At 38.1% G+C, this 17,133-nt stretch overlaps 1 protein-coding gene across 15 annotated transcripts in view; it reads right to left on the bottom strand.

Annotated features, from left to right (window-relative positions):
* NCOR1 (nuclear receptor corepressor 1) overlaps window positions 1-17,133 on the bottom strand; it is a gene marked incomplete at its 3' end in the record, with an annotated part of 233,555 nt that overhangs the window by 44,676 nt on the left and 171,746 nt on the right. For 14 of the 15 annotated variants that reach the window (XM_080680923.1, XM_080680927.1, XM_080680921.1 and 11 more), the window contains 8 exons: window positions 12,485-12,645; window positions 10,385-10,505; window positions 10,185-10,286; window positions 9,731-9,831; window positions 7,446-7,611; window positions 2,915-3,055; window positions 1,291-1,374; window positions 573-829 (listed from right to left, as the gene is read on the bottom strand). In XM_080680923.1, coding sequence (XP_080537049.1) covers window positions 573-829; window positions 1,291-1,374; window positions 2,915-3,055; window positions 7,446-7,611; window positions 9,731-9,831; window positions 10,185-10,286; window positions 10,385-10,505; window positions 12,485-12,645 — 1,133 coding nt within the window. The remainder of the gene's footprint in view (window positions 1-572; window positions 830-1,290; window positions 1,375-2,914; window positions 3,056-7,445; window positions 7,612-9,730; window positions 9,832-10,184; window positions 10,287-10,384; window positions 10,506-12,484; window positions 12,646-17,133) is intronic. The other variant, XM_080680929.1, reaches the window with a different exon arrangement.

The raw sequence follows: 17,133 nt of genomic DNA, 5'->3' as shown, positions 1-17,133 counted from the left end.
TGTATGACTTTTCTTTTTAATTCTCATCCAAGGATATGTTTTTTATTGATTTTTAGAGAGAGAGGAAGGAAGAGAAAGAGGAAGAGGAAGAGAAAGAGAAAGATTAATGTGAAAGAAAAACATACCAAAACCTAGGTATGTGCCCTGATTGGGAATCAAATCAGCAACCTTTTGGAACACGGGATGGTCCAAGTAACTGAGCCACCATCTATTGAAGGGCACTTGGGTTGCCTGATCTTGGCTATTGTATATATTAGTTCAATGAATATAGATAGGGGTGTACATATTCTTTCAAATTCGTGTTTAGGATGTAGTCATCTTTATTGTCTGTGTGCATGTCTCAATTACAAGCCCATGGATCCTGAGTTACATACTTTCCCACATTATACACAGCACACTATGAACACAGTAAAAACTAATGATAAAGCATACATAAAACTTTCATGCTTACTTCCAAGAGATCTGATCTCAAAAGGACTACTTATAATTATTAAGTTGAACTTTTTAAAATGCTTCATAAATATTACAGTCTAAAGTGGAATGACTGGCAAAAAGAACCACAATCCAATTACCTGGGAGATGGAACCCTCAATTATTGGCCTTGTGCTTTGGACCACTTCTGGAGTTTTCCGGCTTTCCTGAGTTAAAATATCTTGTCGCGGAATCTCGTGAATGGAACGCCCCATTTCTTTGATGGTGGTAATGCCATCATATGGTTTTCCTTTGGTAATGGCACCTTCAAATGCTCGTATGGGAGGACTCTCCCTTTTAATCTGTTTGGGATATTTAAGACCATCTTCAAAGCTTTCAGTTGTTGTTCTTGGTGTGCCTTCAAATAAGAATTCAAGAAACATACTTACTAAAACAATGCCCATGGGTGTATAAAAATGCCACTGAACTGTACACTTAATTGTTCAAATGGTAAATTTTGTTGCAATTATACCACAACTAAAAAAACTTAATGCCTTGTCATCTTGCAGTTTCCAATCAATTTTCTGTTTATAACAGATCTTTAAATAAATATTCATCAGTCATTTTTTAGGGTTGTTCAAAATTTCATACATCATTATAATACAGACCAGAATGGTTATTACATAACAAAGATATCTCTACATTAAAAAATTAGGCAATTATCATCTTCAAAAAGAAGAAAGAGAAGATTTGTAATAAAGATTAAATATCTAATATTTCAAAGGGGAAAATATCCTGAAAAACATGTTTCACGTACTGCAAATTAATGTCAAACTAGTATGCAGTGAGGGAGTCACAACAAACAAGCGAGATGTTTACCCTGCATTATGGAACCAGAGAGCACAGTCCTTTCTTTGAGGTCAGAATGAGGGCTCCCCCTGGGCAATGCTCGGCATATCAGTCCTTCAAAACAAAAAAGCAATTCAAGTATTAAACACAATGTGTGTGTCAATCCACATGTACTTATACTGTCCTTAGAGTATATGTTTTTGATAAAAGCTCTATAGAGAAAGGGGTATCACTGTAAACTATGTATGGTGCCAGGTGGGCACTAGACTTCTCTGGGGGATAACTTTGTAGATTATATAAATGTCTAAGCATTATGCTGCACACTTGAAACTAATATGACATTGAATATCAACTGTATTGGAAAAAAAAGGGGGGATATTTTAAATCTGTGAGCTATTCAGAAGCATGTCATGGAATAAAAGTTGGAAGTACCACTATTCCTTTATAATCTTTTCCTAAATAGAAAATGGGCACAAAGGCATCTATTAGAGGTCAAAAAGGAAAGAAAGACACTTTCAAAGCTAAATCTAAAATCCCAATGTTCTTTATCAAGGTGAGAGAAAATACAAAGGGACTGAAAATCATTGTTAACTCTGAAATACATCTGTGAGAAAAAGAAAATATTGAAAATAGATAATTCAAAAGTATATAAAACATTAAATGAAACATGCAAATCAAAATTAAAGAGTTATAAATAGCCCTTAATAAGCTTCATGTTATATGTGTACAGGGTGGGGCAAAAGCAGGTTTACAGTTGTTCATATGGAAAATAATGCAATAATTACTAAATAATGAGAATAAACTCTATTTCATATACAACTTTTGTCCCATCTTGTATTGCTGATAAGGTCCTTACCCTGTTTTTAGTATTTCATCCAGATTAAAATTAAACAGTTGAGGCAGGTTAAGAGTTCAAGAAAGTGAGTCATTAAGAAAAAAACCAGCCTGGCCATGGTGGCTCAGTGGTTAAGCGTCAACCTATGAATCAGGAGGTCACGGTTTGATTTCTGGTCAGGGCACATCTCTGGGTTGCAGGCTAGATCCCCAGTGTGGACCATGCAGGAGGAAGCCGATCAATGATTCTCTCCCATCATTGATGTTTCTCTCTCTCTCCCCCTCTCCCTTCCTCTCTGAACTCAATAAAAAATATATTTAAAAACCATACTATCATTTACTGAATGTATATCATAGGATCAGCACAGGATGGACGCCTGTCTCTAACAATGGTAGGTACAATCTCCTAACTGACAGAAGAGGAAAGAGGTTCAGAGAAATTCACCAAGAAAGGGGAAGCTCGGATTCAAATACATGTCTTTGCTCTATCCATTACACCACTTTACCTGCCTCACAATACAAAGTTCTCCTAATGAATTTTACATTTTCAAACTCATTTATCTCAAACAAAAAAATCTACAAATTATATAAGAATTTTAATAGTTACCTACATGTGACCAATTATGTTTAACTTCTACTTCCCTCCACTGTCATATAGCACCTGATTTATATGTCAATATGAATAGAGTTAATTTCGTATTAATTCAGGGTCTATTTTATACAGTATACATATTAATAATATACAACCTAACCCAACAATGCACATTTACCAGACCAAATTAAATGTATCTAAATGCTGTTCTGGAAACAAGATTTTTACCTTCTAATGGTGCCGACACGGGAGACTCCCTCATTGACAACCCTTGCTTTATGTTTCCTTCCACTGATTCATAGCTTCTTTTTAAACTGATTTCATGAGCTGTTCTTGGACTCCTTGTGCCTTCTCGGGCATTCTTAATATCTGCAAAATATAGGAACAAGAATTGCTCAGACAGAGCTCAAGGTCTATTGTACAGTAAGAAAGTTACTATAATTTCATAGTCTATCTTATAAAAATAATAATATAAAAACTAGTCTTAACCAACAATATACATCTGTGCAAATGATATTTATAAAAATGTTTCTGTTCATTCAAATATATTTATTGAGTTCAGGCTTACAAATAAGTTAACAAATTAAGTCCCTTTGCTCATGAAACTTACCCAATAGTAGCAGATACAGATAAATTACTAGGTAATTACTATAGAGTATAATAAGTACTATGAAAAGAGAAGTATAATGTGCTATGAGAATGCTGGAAGGGAAACCTAACACTTAAAGGTACAGGTAAGACTGCCTAGAAGAAGTAATATTTAAGCTGAGAACTGAATGATGAAAGTTGCTTAAGTCAAAAGTACAGGGAGGGCCCTGGCTGGTGTTGCTCAATGGTTGGAGTGTCAATCTGCACACAGAGGGTCTCGGGATTCATTCCCGGTCAAGGGAACATACCTGGGTTGCAGGTTCAATCCCAAGCCCAGTCGGGGCGCATGCAGAAGGCAACCAATCAATGTCTCTCTCACATAGATGTTTCTCTCTCTCTCTCTCTCTCTGTCTCCTTCCCCCACTCCCTTCCTTCCACTCTCTCTCTAATAAAATAAAATCAATGGGAAAAATATCCTTGGGTGAGAATTAACAACAAAAGAGGTGGTACAGGCCAAGGGAACAGTGAACACAAAAACCCAAAGGCAAGACAGAGTATGATACATTAAAAGAACTTAAACTTGGTCCTGGCTGGGTAGCTCAGTTGGTTAGAGCATCATCCAGGTACACCAAGGTTGCGGGTTCAATTTCCAATCAGGGCACATACAAGAAGCAGCCTATGAATGCATAAATAAGTAGAACAACAAATCAATGTCTCTGTCTCTTTCCACTCCCTTCCTCTTTCTCTTAAAAAAAAATGGTGGCGGGGGGGGGGAGAGACTTAAACTCAGTTAATGGCCAATGTGTAGAGTGAAGCTGGGAGGAAGAGTGCAGGGGGAGTAACTGCAAAGGGGCTAAGGGAAAAAGTGAGAAGGGGACAATCTGAAGAGATAAGCTGGAAGCAGATCATGGAAGGGAGATTAAGCCAAGGTAAGGAGTTTATAATGACCTTAAAGGCCATGGAGAGTCCAGCAGGAAGTGACATGATGTACAGTTCTGACTATGGGTTAAAACTGAAGGCAGGGATATCAGTTAGCCAGGTACTGAGCCATTTAGATGACGGTAACAGTGGGGAATACAATGAAATGGACGAGTCCAGAGACTTTAGGGAAGAGAAGAGAAACAACATCGTGACTGGTTGATTGGATGTGGAAAGCTTCAAACGGAGGAGTCAAAGATCATGTCCAGATTTCTGTCTTAGACCAGAAATAAAATGTAAACCAATATATGCCAGAATGTTAATGCAACAAAGAAGGAAGGAAATAAGAAAGTTACCATATACTGAAGGGAAACCAAGATGGCGGCATAGGTAAGCACCTAAACTGCTGCCTCGCACAACAATTTCAAAAATACAACTAAAAGACAGAACGGACATAATCCAGAACCACAGGAAGGCTGGCTGAGTGGAAATTCTACAACTAGAAGGAAGGAGAAAAGCTCACGGAGAATCAGAGGAGCAGCAAAGGGCTGAGGTACAGAGACATGCATGCAGAGAGTAAGGGTGGCTGAGTGCCTGGCTGACTTTCTCTGGCGGGAGGGGGAAGAAAGCCCCCGACTGCAGCACTGAACCCCAGTTCCGACTGCATTGAACCCCAGTTCTGGGTGAAACCCCATGGACCCAGGCTCATACAGGGGGAGTCTGGACTATCAGGTAGAGAGAAAGGCACACGGAAACTCAAGAGGCTCGGAGGAGCCACAGCGGGCAGGGGTCTGGAGGCGCGCGCATACGCATGCTCGCAGAGAAGACTGAATGCGGAGGTTGCCGCAGGCATTCCCTAGCGAAAGGGAGTCGGAAGCTCCTGACTACACTGAACCCTAGTTCTGACTGCACTGAACCCCAGTTCCGGGCGAGCCCCTGGGGACCCACGCTCTTATGGGGGGGAATCTGGACTGTCAGGCGGAAACTCAGGGGAGCCGTGGAAGGCAGAGGTCTGGAGGCGCGCATGCAAGGGCAGGGCTGACGGGAAGCCAAGACTGTCTGCTCCGCTCTGAGACCCTGCTCCATCCAAGCTGAGCACAGAGGCTTTTGCAATTTTGCAAGTCTAATCCTATAAGGCTGTCTCCAGCATCAAATTTCTCCCAGCACAGACACAGCTGATCCTCAGAGCCAAATGGCCTGGAGGTCAATTCCTCCCAGTGATACCAACAACAATCAAGACTTAACTACAACAAGGCTGTACACACAGTCCACAAAGGGGTGCACCAAGAGTGTCCACCTCAGGTTAACTGGGGAGGCCAACCCACTGGGCCATATAGGAAACCTAGCACACAAAGCTACCCTACCAACTCAGGGAAGCAGCGAAAATGCAGAGACAAAGAAACAGATTACAAACGAAAGAAATGGAGGAAAACAAATGACTGGATATAGAATTCAAAACCACAGTTATAAGGCTTTTCAAGAATATCCTAGAAAAGGCTGATAAATTTAGCAAGACCCTTGATGATATGAAAAAGCACCAACTAGAAATTAAATATACACTGACTGAAATAAAAATTATACAGAGACCCAACAGCAGACTAGAGGAATGCAAGAATCAAGTCAAAGATTTGAAATACAAAGAAGCAAAAAACACTCAACCAGAAAAGCAAAAAGCAAAAAGAATCCAAAAAGTTGAAGATAGTGTAAGAAGCCTCTGGGACAACTTCAAGCGTACCAACATCAGAATTATGGGGGTGCCAGAAGAAGAGAGAGCAAGATACTGAAAACCTATTTGATGAAATAATGACTGAAAACTTCCCCCACCTGGTGAAAGAAATAGACTTACAAGTCCAGGAAGTGCACAGAATCCCAAACAAAAGGAATCCAAAGAGGACCACACCAAGACACATCATAATTAAAATGCCAAGAGCAAAAGACAAAGAGAGAATATTAAAAGCAGCAAGAGAAAAACAGTTAATTACCTAAAGGGAGCACCCATAGGACTGTCAGCTGATTTCTCAACAGAAACTATGCAGGCCAGACGGGAGTGGCAAGAAATATTCAAAGAGATGAATAGCAAGAACCTACAACCAAGATTACTCTACCCAGCAAAGTTATCATTCAGAATGGAAGGTCAGATAAAGAGCTTCACAGATAAGAAAAAGTTAAAGGAGTTCACCACCACCAAACCAGTATTACATGAAATGCTGAAAGGTATTCTTTAAGAATAGGAAGAAGAAAAAAGTAAAGATAAAAATTATGAACAACAAATACATATCTATCAACAAGTGAACCTAAAAATCAAGTGAATTAAAAATCTGAGGAACAAAATAAACTGGTGAATATAATAGAATCAGGGGCATAGAAAGGGAGTGGACTGATAATTCTCAGGGGGAAAGGGATATGGGGGGTGTAGGAAGAGACTGGACAAAAATCATACACCTATGGATGAGGACAGTGAGGGGGAGGTAAGGGCAGAGGGTGGGGTGGGAACCGGGTGGAGGGGAGCTATGGGGGGAAAAAGGAGAAACAATTTTAATAATCTGAACAATAAAGATTTATTAAATTTAAAAAAGAGAGAAAAAAGAAGAAAAAAAAAAAAAGAAAGTTACCATATACTTTGTGTCAGGCACTGTGTGCTCACATACTTCTTTTCTTTATATTTGAAGAGAAAGGTAAATCATGACTAGTGACCACTCAGATCACAAAACAATTGCAAATGAGAACTCAAATCTAGCTCATCACTTGGCTTTTATACCATAACTGAGTCATTCTTATAAAATCATACCACTGGGAAAATATAACTTAAGAGTACATCTAAAGAATTATTTTCTTATAGACATTAAATAGTCATATTTAAGGAGAATTTAAATTCAATATTCTTTCCAGGATTATCAGACTATCATTTACTCCCTAATGCTTAACTCATAAAATAGGAATCTCTTTAAAATAAATGTGATTCTATTAAAGATAACAAAGATTCTTTTCCTAGGCTAAATCAACATATTAGAGTTGATGTTACCTACTACTTACACGACTATTACTATAAGGTTGCACTGTTCATCACTTTTCATTGACTGTCTCAGTTCATTTTTCACAAACATTTCATGAGAAGGTACTATTATCAACCCCTTTTACACAGAGGAAACTTGGGCTCAGGGACTTCCCCTAAAGCAAGTATGTGGGGCATCAAAGGCTATGTTTTTAGTCACATGTTATAGTATTGGCTTCATTGTATAGACATAATACTTACTATCATAAGATAAGATGTGTCCACTTTTGCCTTCATAAATAACATGGCCTTTGGATGCAGCTTCCTCTCTGCCTTTTTCAGGACTGCTCTCTTCAGTTATTCTAGAAATTGGCCCCTTCACCAAAGCCTCAGTTGGTATGCCAGCCTGGGACAGAGCAGGGGTACCCTGCCATCAAATCAAACACAAGTATAAGAAAAGTCACTCAAGTTTAGTGGAAATGCAAGATACCTAAAATTTAATCTACCACACTGAGAGTCAAAACAACCCATATTTCCAAAGAAAAAAGGAGCACATGAGAAGAAATCAGACAAAGTTTTTATAAACATAAAAAAATACTATGTATCTTTATCCTTGAACACTGACACAAAAAAAACACCTCTTAAAATGCTGATAAATATGAATTGAATCAGCTTTCTTCCCCAGTGTGAAGTTAAACCTTTATAAAGGCACTTAACTGGAGAAAGAAAAAATTGTGTTAAGGCCTAAAATCATGCAAATGTAATAAAGCTTTTTCAAATTTCTAGTAAAAATAAGATAATAAATTAAGGTGTAACTTTTAGAATAACACAACTTTCTCTCATAATGTGGTAAGAGGAATAAAGAACTTTCAATTCCCAAACTGTCTGTTGGGTTAGACCCCTAGTCATCAGTAAGAGAAAAGGAAGAAAAACTCAGATGTCTCCATTTAGTATATGGATTCAGTTTAGGTCATATCATCTGAATTTTCACCATCATTAGTCCTCTTCTGGGTTGCCTATGACCATGGTTCTTTTTACCTTTCCTTTAAACAATAAACCCTTCCTTCTAGGAAAATCATTCATGAAATCTAATATGTAAAGTACTTTGCACACGTGAACTGCTTGGGTTGAAATGGAAGTGGAAGGGCCAGGCCACTTACACATTTTGAGTTCTCAAAATTCTAGACAGGACAATTTGAAACGACATGCTTACAGCAGGAAGAATAATGAGACCAATACACTTCCTCATTTAGCCATTAAGTGAGCTCTGTAGCAAACATCTGGAAGGTCTTCATACCTACTTTGAAAGTGCCCATATCAGACTGATTTAAAAATAAACAGATAAAGCCTAGCCTCATTTGATATAGTTCATTCTATCTTTCTACCCATAGTTTGGATACTAGAGTGAAAATGAAGAAGAAAAAATATGCATGGGCCATTTACTTTTCTTCTGTTCATATTAAAGTATTTGCTTATTCTACAAACTAATTTCAGGGGAACATATACTTCGGTCAAATGTGGAAGGAGAGATCTGAATAGTATGTAACTTTCTAGATTACTATATGCTATCTCCTATAAACCCGCGGTTGCCAACCTTTCGGAACTCGCAGACCACTGGCTGGCGATCACTGCTATAAACCATGTCTTAAGGAGGAATCACTGGGAGATCTTATTAAATGGAGTATCTGATTCAACAGATCGAAAGTGCGGACTGAAACTTCTGCACAATTTAACAAGCTCCCAGGTGATGCTGATGCTCTGGGGCACAAACCATACTTGGTCAGCAAAGTCCTAGAGCATGGGTCTCAAACAGGCATGCAGCAGAATCTCTGCAGAGCTGAAAAACCCAGTTTGCTGGGTCTCCTCCCCATGGGTGAGATTTCAGTACATCCTGGGGTTGGGGGTGCCTCATTTATATGTCCAACAATTTCTCCAGAGACACTGATGCTGCTGATCTAGGGACTACACTCTAACAACCACTGTCCTAGGAAACAGTAACAAAGGACAAGGAAGAGGAATAGAACAGAAAACCTGTGATAGGTACAATGTGCAAAATACAGAACTCTGTTATAGTAATTTCCCAGCATAGAATTTTCCATTCCCAGATTCATATTAATAAAGAGGCTAAGGACTGTTTAACATTTCAAACTAAAATTAACATTTAACTGAGGAAAATACCTTTTATTACTCAAAATTGGCAATTTATTTAGCCTAAAATTGGAATAAGATACTTGATTTTTGGTGCTTTTGTCAATGCCATCCATATTTCCTAGTTTAGCATTAGATTCTAGCAAGGCAGCTTACATAGTAAGGTTAGAGACCTTTCAAATGAACCATAGTATAAATAATACAGCTTGTAGTCAAAATAATCACATTAATGTCTTTATGCAGACAGTTTATGGATCTGGGATTTATCATCACTGAAACCCAGGCCCAATACCCAGAACAATGAACAACTTAATCACAAAACCATAAAGCTGGACAGCCAAAGCTTTTCAGACTTTTCCTCCAGTGTTCTCAGTATTTCAGGAATAATCGTAACTAACCTGAGTGATAGAGCCCCGTAGTGATGGGATGCTTTCCACGGAAATTTTGCTTGTTGGAGTACCTCGGGTTATACTTCCTTCTTGAGTGGCTCCTGTGGTACCTGAATAACAACAAAGTCATTAGCAAATTATATTCTCTATAGCAAAGAAAATGAACAAACAAACAAAAATCAGCCCATACTTGGGAGAGGAATAAGAGAAGAAAACAGCAACACACACAAAAAAATTTTGTTTTCTTGAAATGTACTTTTAAAGTAATACTGCACTTATTACAAAGGACTGCTGAAATATGGAATTTCAAAGTTTTTAAGTCATTTTTATATAAAAAGAAAACAAATTTAGAATTTAAAGGCTCTAACTTAAAAACCCACCATTAAAACATACCAATTACTTACTTTAATAAATTAAATTGGGGACAAAAGTTTAATATTTCTGCCGAACAGCATATTTTTACCTCTGACCACTCCTTCATGTTGTGCCCTGACCAATAAACCCTCAGGTTGTGAGTTTTGGCTTCGGGGAGAAAATTCTTCCTGCTTGATATAGGGCACAGTAGCTATGGACCAAAACAAAAGAAAAATGTAGAGATCAAGTGCTGAGTTACTGACAATGATGCTATAAAGGCAGAAACATGATGCACAGTTACTCACTGACCTGCTTTGGCAGATTCCTGTTGCCGTGGTAGTCCAAGAGAGATAGAGCCCACTGAGGGCTTCGTGGTCTCTTGAGGGTAGGAAGCCTGATTATGAGAAGTCAAATAAGTGCCAGGTGTTCCCTAAAAATAATTTTAGAAGTCTAAAATAACAGTGCCTTTTCGCAAGGTCAACTACAAAGTTAATGTTCACATTTCTGTTTATAAAAATTTATACCCCCAATGCCCAAATTTTAAAATAGATATTTATAAAGCAAGAAAATCCTTATATGGCCAAGTAATCTATGCTTATATGGTCAATTAATTAAATGTTAACTAATACAAAATTAATAAAATGGTCAAATTTTAAAATATCCATTAATCTACACTCATATGGTAAATCCATTTATGCTTACATGGTCAATTAAGCTGTGATAAAAGTGGCAGGAATATACAATGGGGAAAAGAGTTTCTTTGTAAACTGAACATATACATGCAAAGAAAAAAAAAAAGCTACTTTCTTACATCACATACAAAAAGAAACTCAAAACAAATTAGCCCTTTGTACGCCATAAGTGTCTACAGACGCAAGCGACAGACCTTCCACACACACCACGTGTGTCTATAGCCGCAAACCTTGCATATCAACTCTGGTCGTCCAATTTGAAATCAGACTTGTTAGTGACATATCTGAGTTTGTAAAGAAAATTATGGTGACTTAAATTCATAAATATTCCAGCACATGTGGAAGAAATGGGGATGGTTTGTTTTGGATGCATGGCAGTTAACTGGTTAAAGACTTAAATATAAGACTGAAACCATAAAACTCCTAGAAGAAAACACAGGCAGAAAATTCTTTTACATTATTCTTAGCAATATATTTTTGGATATGTCTCCTAAGGCAAGGGCAACAAAAGGAAAAATAAACAACTGGGACTACATCAAACTAAAAATCTTTTACAGAACAAGGGAAATCAACAAAACATCAAAAAAGGCAACCTAGCTAACAGAGAACTTTTGTCCATAATATGTAAAGAACTTCTATAACTGAGTAACAAAAAGACCCAATAAAATTTGTTAAGACTTAAACAGTCACATCACAATCAGATGTGCAAACAGCCAATAAGTACATCAAAAAGTGCTCAACCTCATTTGTTGCCAGAGAAATGCAAAATAAAACCACAAAAACATTACACACCCACTAGATTACATATACCCAGCAATTCCAATGTCAGAATTATACAAAAGAAATGAAAACATATGCCTACAAAAAGCCCAGAAAAAAAATGTTCCTATCTGTTGTATTCATAGTAGCCAAAACTAGAGCAGTGCAGGTTTCCATCAAGGAAATGGATAACAAACTGGTATGCTCATACAATGGAGTATTCAGCAATAAAAAGGAAGCAACTACTGATTACACAAGAACCTGGATAAATTCCTAAAACCACTATGCTAAGTTAAAGACAGACACAGTACATACTGTGTAATTCCATTTATATGAAGTTCTGGAAAAGGCAAAACTAATCTACGACAATAGAAAGCAGAACAGTGGTTGCTTCAGGCAGTGGAAAAGGAGATTGTTTAGAAAAGGGCAAGAGAAAATATTCTGAAGTGACAAAAATATTCTATAACCTTAGCATACATAAACAGAATCTTTAAATGTAACATCTTACTGTCACTGGCTGTGCACGACAGTAAAAACTGAGTGAGCCATTAAGATCAGACCATGTTTAAAAAATATATATATATGTTGGCCAAAGTCAGACTAAACTAAGGCTTGCCAATCATCTAACATTTAACATGTAGAGCCTTTACCATAGTTAGTCAACAGATATTCTAGTTACTTGAAAATACTCTGTTTCCACTTCCATTATACTAGGCTTCAGAGCACACATGCCTTTTGTAAGTTAAACCAGACAGTGTGCCACAGTCCCACGATCTGGGCATGTAACTCACACAAACTTCCTGGGCGTGGCATGGAGTACAGTGATGGCTGCATTTTCTGGTCATATATAAACAAAGATTTTTATTTATTAGGATTTTGACAGATCAGTATGAGGAGGGAAAATTTTCACCAAAGCCATATTCACCAGAAAAGCTACTTGGAAGAGAAGCCATTTTACCTGTGAGATGGAGCCTCCCATTATAAAAGATGGTTTTTCTGAAGCCACTGTGGTTTTGGATGATGGGATGAGAGGAGGTGGTGGCCTAGTGGGTCGAGTTGTTGGAAGCCGAACCCCTTCAGGGAGATTAGTTATCACATGATGTGGAGCAGGCTGGAGGACTGTTAAAAGGTAGAAAAAAATGATTTAAAATAGTCAATTTGCCAGTCTGCAACATTTTACCTATCTCAGTCATTCCTAAATTTTTGAATCAAAAATTAGATTATAAGTGCAAGATGAAGCTGAGGATGAACATTTTTATTTTAAATCTCCCTGTCACTTTAATTAAACCTGTATACACATTCAGGTCACTAATGGTATTTGTGAGGTTGAAATATTCAACTCCCCGTCAAACCAGAGCTTTTAAGTTAATGTTCATTTCAAACTATTTCTGCGTAGCATATGTAAACAGAATCTTTAATAATTTTTTCTATCACTCTTTGGACCTCACAATGGAGGTGAGATAAAAGAGTGCTTCTTAGGAATAGTTGATATTACAACTTTGGAGAAGATACTGACATGCTTGACAACCAATTATATAATCTCTTTGCACCTCTCATAAGTTGAGAAACATTTACTGATTCTAGCTCTCTCAGACTCTTGAATTTTTGCAATTGGTGGGGGAGAATGGAGATCTCAAGTTTTTTACAAAGTACATGTACTCTTAAGAGAAAAGCCATATGTCACAGTATATATGTGTCAACATAAATTTCCCAGTGGCCAAGTGAATCTCAACTGAATATAACTAGAGGCCTGGTGCATGGATTCGTGCACAATGAAAGGTAATTATTTAGAAGGTGGCCGGCGGGTGGGACTGCGCGAGACAGGCCGGACACACCCTGGAGCCAACCTCTGGTGGTCCCTCCCAGGCCGGCCACACCTGGGGTGGCATCTGTGGAGTGAGCAGGGTCTCTCCAGCAGGTGGGGTCCCTCAACCTGGCCTGCAGGGATCAGGCCTAAACCGGCAGTTGGATATCCCTCTTGCAATCTGGGACTGCTGGCTCCTAACTGCTCACCTACCTGCCGGCATGATCCCCCTAACTGCTCTCCCTTGCTGGCCTGATCACCCCTAACCGCCTCTGCCTCGGCCCCACCACCATGGCTTTGTCCGGAAGATGTCCGGTCTAATTAGCATATTACCCTTTTATTAGTATAGACTAGATGATGGAATGCAGAAAAACAAAGTAATTTTGAAAAGGCAAGGACATGCCCTGGAACAGCACTTCAATGACAAGATTAAACCACCCATGTCTAACATCAGTAGGTAGATGGCCAGCAGCCACTGTATTGAGGAACAATATTTATCTGGTGGAACACTACAGGGGGCTGCCCTCCTACCAGGCTGTGGAGCGGCTTTAGTGAACTCTCTTGGAGAGAGCCTACTGGGTGGTGCTGACCATGCTGCAGTATTGTACACACATGCTTCGTGCTCTAGAGCACTCTGACCTCAGCATAAGGCATAGAGGCAACTGATTTTCCTATGAAAGTTAAAGTTATCAAAATAAGGGAAGAACCCCAAATTGAAATATAAGTGTGAAAGGACCAAGCCCACACCATCCAGGGGCAGATCCAACCATATGCTAATATCAAGGTCTAAAATTCCTCCAGAGAGAGGTTAAGAAACCCTATAAATCTAAATCTTCTGTGTGCATACACCATCACTGTGACCTAATAAAATCCTCAAAAATTCAATTATAATTTTCCCTGTAAAAGGAAAAAAACCTTCTCTTTACTCTGATTAGGAAAATCAAATGTTTTCCTATGCAATAGAGACTACAACAGGCAAACATCAGATTATCCAGCCGTTCTATAAATTCGAGTCTGGCCTGAATTAGCAGTCAGATATCTGAGGATTCCAAGTCTTATAATTAGCCTGTTTAAGTCCACTGCTTAATATGCAGAGCAATAAATGTTATAGGAAATGAAAGCAGCTTTTCAAAAGGTGAAGTCAAACTAACCCAAGAAACCTACACAAACTTATAAAATTATGAATTTTACTACAATAATGCTAATGAAAATTACTCTACATAATTTATTTCCACATAAAGTATAAAAAAAACGTTAAGCATTTTAAGGATAGCCCTGGGCGGGTAGTTCAGTTGGTTACAGCATCACCCTGATACACTAAGGTTACAGGTTCAATTTCTGGTCAGTGCACATATATCAATGAATGAATGCATAAATAAGTGGAACAGCAAATTGATGTTTCTCACTCTCTGTCTTCCCCATTCCTCTCTAAAATCAATAAATTAAAAATTTTTAAAGCCCTAACTGGTTTGGCTCAGTGGATAGAGCATCGGCCTGAAGACTGAAGGGTCCCGGGTTCAATTCCGGTCAAGGGCATGTACCTTGGTTGTGGGCACATCCCCAGTAGGGGGTGTGCAGGAGGCAGTTGATCGATGTTTCTCTCTCAACAATGTTTCTAACTCTCTATCCCTCTCCCTTCCTCTCTGTAAAAAAATCAATAAAATATATTAAAAAAAAATCAGTTTAAAAAAATAAAGTTTATATCAGATATGAGTTATATTAAGACTTAAAAATATATATGTATATATTATATATAATTTATTTTTATTTTTAAGATGAAATCAACATATTGTAATTTTGGAAAATCAGAAAAGCACAAAGAAGAAAGTGAAATCACTCATAACCCAAACCAGTTAGATTTGTGGCATTTTAATGTCTGCCAGAATAAATTCCTGTTCATTTATTATTCTTTTGCTTACCTAGTCTTAGCCATTTATTTTTCCAGATAAGCCTAAATTTAAAGTTATTCTGAGTAGTTCCTCCCCAGAGTATCACTGGAATTTTCACTGGATTTGCATTAAATTTATAAATATAGAAGACTTGACATTTTACAATGGGTTTTCAAATTAAGAAACTTAGTATTTTCATATAGCTCTTAAACATCCTTTGCTAAAAATTACTTATAGAAATTTTATGTTTTGTTGCTAGGAAAACCATCTTCTTCATATATGAGTTTATGTAGATACTAGAGGCCCAGTGCACGAAATTCGTGCACTCGGAGGGGGGGGTCCCTCAGCCTGGCCTGTGCCCTCTCATAGTCCAGGAGCCCTCAGGGGATGTCCGACTGACGGCTTAGGGCCCCCACCCTTCCCGGGGAGCAGGCCTAAGCTGTCAGTCGGACATCCTTAGCGCTGCTGCAGAAGTGGGAGAGGCTCCCGCCTCCGCCGCTGTGCTCACCAGCCATGACTCTGGCTCAGGGCTTCTGGCTGAGTGGCGCTTCCCCTGTGGGAGCACACTGACCACCAGGGTGCAGCTCCTGCGTTGAGCGTCTGCCCCCTCAACATAACGACTGGTTGTTCCACTGTTTGGTCAATTTGGATATTTGCATTTTATTATATAGGAGATATATATATATATATATATATATATATATATATATGCATAAATATTATTTTTAAAGTCTAAATCAGTTTCTGACAACTGCAACCAAATAGTCCTCAATAGTCCTATGACCTTTGGATTATATTTACTTTTTTGAAATAGTCCTTTCAGAAAGTTCTACTGTAAGATACAAACCCACACCTGTAACCTATATGTTCATGTTGACCAATGTCACCCCAATAAATTTAATTAAAAAAAAGAAAGTTCTACTGTTAAATGGCATAACAGAATAACTAATCTGACCAACAGAGTTTATTGATCTAATATCACATTTATTTTAGAAACTGTTTTCCAACACATATTTGGGATTATAGATTTAAAATATATTTGCCACACCTAATGCAATAGATGTGTTCTTAAAAATATTAGCAAGCCCTAGCCAGTTTGGCTCAGTGGATAGAGCGACAGCCTGCGGACTGAAGGGTCCCGGGTTTGATTCTGGTCAAGGGCACATGCCTGGGTTGCGAGCTCAATCCCTAGTAAAGGGTGTGCAGGAGGCAGCCAATCAATGATTCTCTCTCATCATTGATGTTTTGATCTCTCTCTCCCTCTCCTTTCCTCTGTGAAATCAATAAAGATATAGTAAAAAAAAAATTGCCACATTTAAAAAAAATATTAGCGAGAAGTGAAATTTTATAAATTGACTTTGCTAAGGGCAATTGCTAGTCAGTAAAAATTGGTCTTTGTATTCAATGTTGAAACTTATTTTTATTCTTTCTTTAAAAAAATTTTGGCCGAAACCGGTTTGGCTCAGTGGATAGAGCGTCGGCCTGCGGACTGAAGGATCCCGGGTTCGATTCCGGTCAAGGGCATGTACCTTGGTTGCGGGCACATCCCCAGTGGGAGGTGTGCAGGAGGCAGCTGATCGATGTATCTCTCTCATCGATGTTTCTAGCTCTCTATCCCTCTCCCTTCCTCTCTGTAAAATATCAATAAAATATATTTAAAAAAAAAATTTTGTATTGAACTTATTGGTATGATAACTGATTATTGCCGACATACAGGAAAGAAATATGAGGATTTCTGCATATTTATTTTTTCTTAGAAACTTGAATGTTCCCTTTAGCTCTAATAAATTTTTGGTTGATTCTTTTTTTTTTTTTTTAACATTCTAAGACTATTTTTAAAAAATACATATTTTTATTGATTTCAGAGAGGAAGGGAGAGGGAAAAATAGGTAGAAACATCAATGATGAGGATCA

Source organism: Plecotus auritus, assembly GCF_963455305.1.
Source record: "Plecotus auritus genome assembly, chromosome: 7".
NCBI lineage: Eukaryota > Metazoa > Chordata > Mammalia > Chiroptera > Vespertilionidae > Plecotus > Plecotus auritus.
This window is presented reverse-complemented; position numbering and strand designations above follow the sequence as displayed.